Source organism: Sinocyclocheilus rhinocerous, unplaced genomic scaffold (assembly GCF_001515625.1).
Source record: "Sinocyclocheilus rhinocerous isolate Xijiao unplaced genomic scaffold, SAMN03320098_v1.1 scaffold950, whole genome shotgun sequence".
Taxonomy (NCBI): Eukaryota; Metazoa; Chordata; class Actinopteri; order Cypriniformes; family Cyprinidae; genus Sinocyclocheilus; species Sinocyclocheilus rhinocerous.
In genome coordinates, this window is record NW_015637169.1 from 383,521 (window position 1) to 392,607 (window position 9,087).

At 37.3% G+C, this 9,087-nt stretch overlaps 2 protein-coding genes across 4 annotated transcripts in view; one reads left to right on the plus strand and one right to left on the minus strand.

Moving 5' to 3' along the window:
- xpnpep3 (X-prolyl aminopeptidase 3, mitochondrial) overlaps nucleotides 1-4,574 on the minus strand; it is a 22,272-nt gene extending 17,698 nt beyond the window's left edge. For both annotated transcript variants that reach the window (XM_016563776.1, XM_016563775.1), the window contains exons 1-5: nucleotides 4,313-4,574; nucleotides 3,288-3,410; nucleotides 1,884-2,297; nucleotides 1,618-1,802; nucleotides 1,359-1,421 (exon numbers count right to left, since the gene is read on the minus strand). In XM_016563776.1, coding sequence (XP_016419262.1) covers nucleotides 1,359-1,421; nucleotides 1,618-1,802; nucleotides 1,884-2,297; nucleotides 3,288-3,410; nucleotides 4,313-4,382 — 855 coding nt within the window. In that variant the 5' untranslated portion in view covers nucleotides 4,383-4,574. The remainder of the gene's footprint in view (nucleotides 1-1,358; nucleotides 1,422-1,617; nucleotides 1,803-1,883; nucleotides 2,298-3,287; nucleotides 3,411-4,312) is intronic.
- Nucleotides 4,575-6,100: 1,526 nt separating this feature from the next.
- Nucleotides 6,101-9,087, plus strand: part of st13 (ST13 Hsp70 interacting protein) — a 10,194-nt gene continuing 7,207 nt past the window's right edge. The window contains exons 1-5 of one of the 2 annotated variants that reach the window (XM_016563743.1): nucleotides 6,101-6,199; nucleotides 6,492-6,643; nucleotides 6,920-6,971; nucleotides 7,786-7,870; nucleotides 8,451-8,524. In XM_016563743.1, the coding sequence (XP_016419229.1) occupies nucleotides 6,534-6,643; nucleotides 6,920-6,971; nucleotides 7,786-7,870; nucleotides 8,451-8,524 (321 nt within the window). In that variant the 5' untranslated portion in view covers nucleotides 6,101-6,199; nucleotides 6,492-6,533. The remainder of the gene's footprint in view (nucleotides 6,200-6,491; nucleotides 6,644-6,919; nucleotides 6,972-7,785; nucleotides 7,871-8,450; nucleotides 8,525-9,087) is intronic. The other variant, XM_016563744.1, reaches the window with a different exon arrangement.

Here is a 9,087-nt window from a genome sequence, read left to right on the forward strand (position 1 = left end):
TACATCAATTCTATGCAGCGATGCTGCCGGGTTCTCTGGGCCAGAGCTCATCTCAGAGTCAAAAAGACAATGTGTGCTGTACTCAGTTGAGTCCACATTTCAACTTGTTTCCGGGAAAAATGGATTTTGAGTTCTCAGTCCCAAAGACCAAAGGGGCCATCCAGACTTTCATCAGCGACAGAAGCAAAGCAAACGTCTGTCATGGTATGGGGGTGCAGCAGAGCAAACAGCATGGGTGACTGGCATATGTGCGAAGGTACTACTGACATGGACGCATATACTGGGGATTGTACAGAGATATATACTGCCATCAAGATGATGTCTTTCATGGGAAGTCCATGGTTATTACAGCGTGGTTTCGTAGACAGAGTGAATGTGCTAGACTGGCCAGCAGATCTGTCTCCTGTCTCCTAAATGTATGGCTCATCATGAAAAGGAGAATCAGACAACAACAATCACAGACTGCTGAGCATCTGAAGTCTTGTATCAAGCCAGATTGGACAAAAATTTTACTTGCAGAACTTTAACAATTAGTATCCTCAATTCCTAAACAATTAAACATTAATTAAAAGGAAGGTTGATGTGACACAGTGTTAAACATGCCTCTGTCCCAACTTTTTTGGAGTGTGTTGCAGCCATCAAAATCCAAATTTGTTCATATTTACAAAATACATTTACGTTGGTCAGTGAAAACTTTGGAAATCTTTTCTTAGTACTTTTGTCAATTAAATAAAAGTTAAAGAGAATGAACAAATCACAGATTCTTGATTTTATTGCATTTTACAAAATGTCCCAACTTCTCTGGAATTGGGGTTGTAATAAGAAATGTTTCTTGAGCAGCAAATCAGCATATTAGAATGATTTCTGAAGGATCATGTGACACTGAAGACTGGAGTAATGATGCTGAACATTCAGCTTTGAATCACAGAAATAAATTACATGTTAAATTTTATTAAAATACTGTATCAAATAAATGCAACCTTCTTGAGCGTAAGACTTATTTTTAAAAATATTGAAAAACTTCGTACCAACCCCAAACTTTTAAACGGTAATGTATTTTCACTCAAATCTATCATTCTTATTTCACCCTGTGTAAATCAACCATTTTTATGAAGGCTTATAAAACTAAATGATTGAAGCCAATTAAAAAAACTCTTAATGTGATCATTTTAATGTGACCTTCATATATAGAACAAATCATTTTATTTAAAAAAAAAAAGTTTCCATTAAAATCAAACAACAAAAGTTGAAGAAACATATAATATGATATATAATAGGATACAGGTTGCTAAACACTAAATCTTTTGTTTAAATTGACTGTTTATGCATGTTCGCATGAATTGAGTCCCTCTGCTCACCTTTGCATAGAGAACTGTCTCATCAATGTCTCCTTTTGACATGGCCATCGTCTTCTTAAATGCCTGAAGATAAACGCATTGCTTAACATAGTGCATGTTTAACCTTCATCAAGTCCCTCATAACTGAAATGATCAATTCACTCAGACTTTACATGAACATCTTACTTTCCTCAACCTAACGAAGCCACCCAAGATCACCCAGACCTTCCTTTAAAGTAATTTCCCACAACATACGGTACTGTTATTAGAGATTCATTACCTGGGCAGTGATCCGTCCTGCCGCCTTCATCAGAGTGACCTCTGCTGGGCTCTTAATGGCTCTGAGAGAATGAGTGAGGGGTCGGAGAGACTTCGTCAGCTGTCCTCCTTCCAATAGGGGGAGCACATGAGTCTGGTGTAAATGTGGATGGCAAGGCTGAGAGCTGTCGTACCATATAGTTCCTCCTAAGAGAAAAAAAAAAAAAGAGTAAGATACTGATGCACATGTAAACCTTGAAAGCATGTAAATGTATGATCGTTTTTTACCTTTCAAGCTTTTTAGCACTACACCCAGCTCCTCTGTGCTGTGAACCCGCTCTAGACCCGTTAAAGCAGCTGCCCCGTCTTTCCCCGAGCGAGGGCCATCCCAAAGCTCTCGCGACGGGTCTCGCCGTGGGACGAATAACACGGCCTGGTCGGGCTTACCCGATCCGTACATCACCAGTGCGCTGTCCGGCTCCATAATTCCTGTCAGGTACAGGAAGTCCTGGTTCTGGTGGAACGGGTAAGGGATGTCATTGGTCATGTAGCGAATGGGATGCGATAGGACGATGACAATGTGGGAGGAGTTTGAAGAGGCTCCAGAACCTGTTAGTCGTTCCACCTGCATCTTGATCAGAGACGCCAAGCGCTGCCGGCGAAACTCAAACTCGGTCTGGGTGAGACCTGGCGTCACCTCACCTATGAGACGAAGACATTTGCAAGGCTATTAAACAGCCCAGAGCAAGCCATTTTACTTTCTATAGTTTTAGGTACACCTACCGTGTTTTTTTTTGTTTTTTGGGTCAAATACATTAAATTGCTTAAAAATTACAGTAAAGACATTTATAATGTTTCAAAAGATTTCTATTTCGATAAATGGTGGTCCTTTGAACTTTCTATTAATCCAATTATTCTTTAAAAAATGTGTCATGGTTTCCATAAACCATGCAGCACTAAGCAGCACACCTGTTTTCAACATTGATAATATTCAATGTTTCTTGAGCAGCAAATCAGCATATTAGAATGATTTCTGAAGGATCATGTGACACTGAAGACTGGAGTAATGATGCTGAAAATATAGCTTTGCATCACAGGAATAAATTACATTTTAAAATACATAAACAGTCAAATAGAAAACAGTTAATTTAAATTGTAATAATATTTCACAATATTACTGTTTTTACTGTATTTTGATCAAATAAATGCAGCCTTGGTGAACATAAGACTAACACATTTTTACTGACACAAAACATTTGAATAGTAGTATATTTCAAAATGAAACAAAACAATTAACAACAAAAAATGTGTTTGATTTGTTCCAGAAAGTAAGTTGGCATTCCATTATCATTATATTATTGGCCGTTAATGTGTTAATTAAATTAAAGATTTGTAAAGGCTTTATTATCTACAACAGTAGTATCTATAACAAGGGCTAAATAGCTATTATACATAGCCTGCATGGCCTAAGTGACATCAGCCAAAAATGAAAGTTGTTTCAGAAGTGAAGCAAGCTGTTACATTTTAGTCAAAGATTACAAACACATTTTTCATCTTTGTAAAAATGTGTACAATCAATTGTTCACAATAAGACCAAGAACCTACATTGTGAGACTCGTAAAGGTCAGTTCTGATTTTCTGTCAACTTCAAATGAAAAAACTGAAAAGGAGACTAATCTCGGTTTCTCTCACCATATCTGATGAGGTGAGAGTGTGTGTACGGGCTTGGCTGACCCAGGTATCTCTGAGGAACTTTCTTGGTTTTCCATCCTCCTGTTTTCACAGACACATTCCTGCAGTGACACCACACAGACCCTGTAAAACAAAACAAAGCTACAGTCAACTGCATTTGCAACCCATTTTACTTCCCTATTTTGATGTACACTACTGTTCAAAGCTTCAGGGTCATTTATTTGGGGAAGGGGAAGTCGTGGCCTAATGGTTAGAGAGTCGGACTCGTAACCCAATGGTTGCGTTCGTGTTCGAGTCTCGTACCGGCAGGGATTGTAGGTGGGAGGAGTGTATGTACAGCGCTCTCTCCCACCTTCAATACCACGACTGAGGTGCCCTTGAGCAAGGCACCGAACCCCCAACTGCTCCCCGGGCGCCGCAGCATGAATGGCTGCCCACTGCTCCGGGTGTGTGTTCACGGTGTGTGTGTGTGTTCACTGCTGTGTGTGTGCACTTTGGATGGGATAAATGCAGAGCACTAATTCCGAGTATGGGTCACCATACTTGGCCTCATGTCATGTCACACACTCACACTATTTGATCAGAAATACAGTAAATCTTGTGAAACATTAAATTGTGAAATAACTATTGCATGTTAATGTTACAAGACAATAAAAGGTATCAATTTTAATTACATCAACTTTGAAACACAAGTAAAAACCACTTGACTGTAACAGCTAATGCAAGATCTTTTGTTGGGGTGCAAAAGATAGATATTAAGTGACATCTATATAGGCTAAATGATGAGGTCAGGGTGGTGACTAGCAATCTCCAATGCAATTTATTCGTCAGTGCTTAATCATAAACATCATATTATTTCTTAATATCATTAATATTCTGCACAATCCCAGTACAATGCTTGTCTTCACAAACATCAGCAGCAGCAAGGTTCCTGCCATGTCCCCAAAACTCAGCTAGGAGTTAAATTAATACGTTGCATTGAATGACAGACCTGCAAATTAGTAAGTATAACTGTAATACATTACCTGGACTCCAGTGAGAGCGAGTAACGCACTGGACGGCGGCTCTCAGTTTACCGCTGCTGGAATGCAACATTGCCGCAAGTACGCGAGATTTCTGATCAGCTGCACTGATCCGCCGACTTTCAACATGAGGTAGAATAAGTTCGCACAACAGCGTGCATTAGAAATACATGAACCGAAATGATTTCGGATTGTTAACCTAAAGGTAACATACTAAAAAAAGAACAACGCACATGTAAGTTCTTACTCAACTCATACAACTGTAAGCATGATCGCATGGAAGGTGACAGTGTCACGCCCCATGCAAGACTCTGAGCTCCGATTGGTGGAGTGAGAGCGGCTCCAGCGCTCTGATTGGACAGCTCTGTTATGACAGTTACAATCTGCGACTCTGAATGATGGAGGACCCTTTGTTTCTTGTTTTTTTTTTTTTTTTTTTGTGGATCAAACATAACTTTTTACATTTTTTAACCGATTTATTATTTTTGTATTTTTTTTTCTTTGTTGTAATTTCATTGTTGTATTCTAGTGTTAGAGATGAAAAAATCTCAAATATAGATTTATTTATATTTTATGTATATAGAATTTGCCTAAAACAGGTTACAATTTAACAAAATAATATTGATTGAAATGGGACATTTCATAATTATGAAAACCAAACAGTACGACTTCTAGGCTGTTTTTTTCTCTCTCTCTCTTTAATATTCTTTAATAAATGAGCAAATTTCCAAACAAAAGCACATCAAAATTAACAAGATATATAAATACCATAGAAAGAGTTACAGAGATCATATTTTTGAATACTCTTCAATGGATATTATACATATTTATGGGGTATAGCGCAAGCTTTCATATACATACTATCCTTCTGAAAAAGACAGAATGCTTAAATTGTTATTCCTATGATTTTACATGAGAAGAGCAACATATCTGTGCAATATTTCTTTTTCTTTTCTTTTTTTTCTTTATTAACAACTGAACAACATTATACAATACTACTACAAATAACAACAAAGAGAAAAACACATTAAAAAACAAAACAAAGGTGTATTGAATGGGTTTTATTCAAAGAGTCTCAATGCAAGTCAGTGTACTGCCCTGTTTCACACAGTAAATCAGATTTGCGATCAGCAAATGTACATTTATATAGAGAGAATGTAATCACGTTCATAACATAATTAATTAATTAAATTTGTTTTTTTTAAATATATTTTTAAAGCTGCGAGTCCATTTTTCCAAGACCATAAAAAGTAGATCTTGGACATGTACTGCATTTACTCCAAAACGACTGCAGTGCCAGAAGGACCCCTGTTGTTTTGGTTTTGTCATAGTAGTGAGTGAGTAGTTTAATTCCCGCAACATATCTGTGCAATATTTCTTTTTCTTTTCTTTTTTTTCTTTATTAACAACTGAACAACATTATACAATACTACTACAAATAACAACAAAGAGAAAAACACATTAAAAAGCAAAACAAAGGTGTATTGAATGGGTTTTATTCAAAGAGTCTCAATGCAGTCAGTGTACTGCCCTGTTTCACACAGTAAATCAGATTTGCGATCAGCAAATGTACATTTATATAGAGAGAATGTAATCACGTTCATAACATAATTAATTAATTAAATTTGTTTTTTTTAAATATATTTTTAAAGCTGCGAGTCCATTTTTCCAAGACCATAAAAAGTAGATCTTGGACATGTACTGCATTTACTCCAAAACGACTGCAGTGCCAGAAGGACCCCTGTTGTTTTGGTTTTGTCATAGTAGTGAGTGAGTAGTTTAATTCCCGCCTGCGCAAAATTCGCAGTCTCGCGCGTGCGGAACGAGTGCGATCTCGCGACCCTCAAATCGCTGCTGGGGAAGCGCGTTTTAGGTACTTTGCTCTTTCAGGTACAACATTAACGTTTTATTTTTTGAACGAACGTTTATTGAGACCGTTGAATAAAAGAATAATTAAAATTCCACGCCGATGTAACAAATTGCGCTTCCTCGCGCATTATTTCCAGAAGCTTCTATGCAGCGCGTGCGTTAATCCCGTACACCACTAATTACTGGTTATTTCCTGCACTGTTGCATTTCACAGTTCCTTGGCGTTGCATGATTTATTAAGCCCGCGCTCTGATCGGACACGTCGTGTGAAGGGAATAATAATAATAATAACGCACGTTTCCTTGTTTTCCAGCACATTGTTTTCTCTGCTTGAGTTTGGTTGGTGTTGTGGAATATGGATTCGCGGAAAGTGTCGGAGTTAAAGGCCTTTGTGCAGCTGTGCAAAGAAAATCCATCTGTGCTGCATCTGCCAGAGATGGGCTTCTTTAAGAGCTGGCTGCAGGGGTCAGTGCTTGTTTGTGTTGTTTATGGTTTTGCATTCAGTATTGATTCCAAATGTTATGTTTTTCCTTTACAATAATGATAAACTATGAAGTGCGCTGTGTAATAATGTAGGTTTCTATGTCAAAGTTTAGTGTCTGTGTGAGCAGTCACACCCGCATCCAGCATGACATGTGGCTCCCAGAAAGTTCTAGCTTCATCACTTTTCAATGGAGCACACAGATACATAAACATCCCTGTATGACTCCTATAAAATGCAAATATGTTACTTTATTATAGAATGGGAGGAAACATACCATCACCAACAAAGAATGACAGCTCATCATGCAAGGTAGGAAAAGAAATCGAGAAGAATTATTCAGAATTGTAGAATCAGAATTATTTTACTGTCTTTATTACACAACCTCAAACACACACACAGCATAACGGTCTGTAAATATTAATAATATTATATATAATATATACAAGGATGTATTAATGACTATTCATTTACCATTAATGGGGAAAGAAATGCTTTCCACATGTTTCATAGATCTTGAGAGTGAATGTAAACATAACTAGCTTGTTCATTTCCAAGTTACCTTTTAATGAAGTCCATTTTTATCTTTCCCTAAATTATGTGTATTCCATTTTATTTTATTCTGGATTCTGTGTTTTATGATTAAATACATGTTATTTATATTATTAATATTATCATTTGTCGAATGAAATAAATATATAAAACTCTAAAAATTAAATACATTATGAAATAATCAAATGAATACATCACATAATTTGCAACAAAGCATTTCATTTTTTTTTTTTTGTCAAATGAGACAAAACAGAACTGCGTAAATTAAAATGTGGATGAAAAATATCTAGAATGTTTTTCAAAAAATAATACTAGTATCATTCATTTATAAGAATTGCATTTTAGTATACAGTATTTCTGTCATAATTTCTTCCAGTTTTGGTGGTTTGTCGTGAAGATCCTTGCATTTCAGTGTGTATTTGATGGTAGTTTTTCTCAAACGAATTGGTGAAAGCTCTGAAGTGACTGTCAGTGCTTTAGATCCATGCCACTGTACGTGATCTGCAACTGTGGCAGGGCTGTTTTATGATATTTTCTAAAGATTGCCGCTGTCTTTGTTTTCATTTGTCTGTAGGGAAGCTGTCCATGTGATGGGGTCCCCAAAGCAGCGCAAGAACCCGAACCCGCCCCGCCAACTGAGAGCGAAGAGAGTGAATTAGGTATGTTGACTCTAATATCTCCTTTAATATCTTTTGTTTGCTCCTCATATGCCATCGCTCTGGCCTTTTCTGTGGATTGGTAATAGCTCTGAACATAAACTAAACTTTTCGAGCTATTGCTGGCTCACGATTTCTCGCTCTATGGCAATGTGCAACATCAGCTTCATTTTTGATATTCAAACTTGGGCAGTTAGTAGACAATGAAACGGATGCCAACAGCGTCTGATATGAAGCTGATATCTAGGCTCTAAAATGAACCTTTAAAGCAACATTAAAGTCTGTTTTGTAGTGTCCTGGAAACTAGAGGCTGAAATCGTTTGACTGTAGAGATAAAAAAGAAGCTGTTTGTGACTACATAAACTTCTGAAGGTAAAGAAGCTGTTAAAAGGCGCAATATGTTGCAGTCCCTAAAAATGCTACCAGATAACTTGCCAGTAAAGCTTTACCCTGCACAGTCAATTTTTAATCTCATTTGGTGCTTGGTGAGATTTATCATTTGCGAATGTCTGTGTGGAGAATATGCTCTTATTTTGTAACAACAGTTTCGAATGCTTACGCTGCTATGTGAACGTTTCTTCAGAAATTGACAATGAAGGAGTGATTGAGCCCGACACCGATGATCCTCAGGAGATGGGCGATTATGAGAACCTGGAGGTAAACGCACAAGATCGGGACAAATCAGAAATGTCCATAATCCTTTGGGATAAGAGTTCATTGTACTATAAAAGCATACCGCAATGTGCAGAACTCAAAACTTTCTCCTCAGTCTAAAAAGACCATTGATTGAAGCTAAAGGCTGGAATACATTACACAAAGTTTAAAGCAGTAGGTATCGTACGCTTGCCGACTTTGTAAGTAGTTATGCAAGAAAAACTGTGCATTGTACACTAAACAACTGAGGATTGTACACTATCAGACTTTTAAGCTATTCCAGCTCAAAATATCACACGTTTGATTTTGTTGCTGAGTGAATGGAATGGACTGGATGAAGTCTGTGACCATCATACACACTAGGGCTGTCAAAAAAAAATCGAATTTCGAATATTTGTCGAATTTAAAATAAAAATCCACATTCGAATGCAAAAACGTTGCATTCGAATTTTAGGTGTGCATTAAGTATCAGTGGCGCACAAGATGCGATGACGATGTAAGTGTCGTTGCATTTTAATGCTTTTGTTAGCCTGTCCAGTTGAAGCCACTAGATGCGGCGCTGCTGC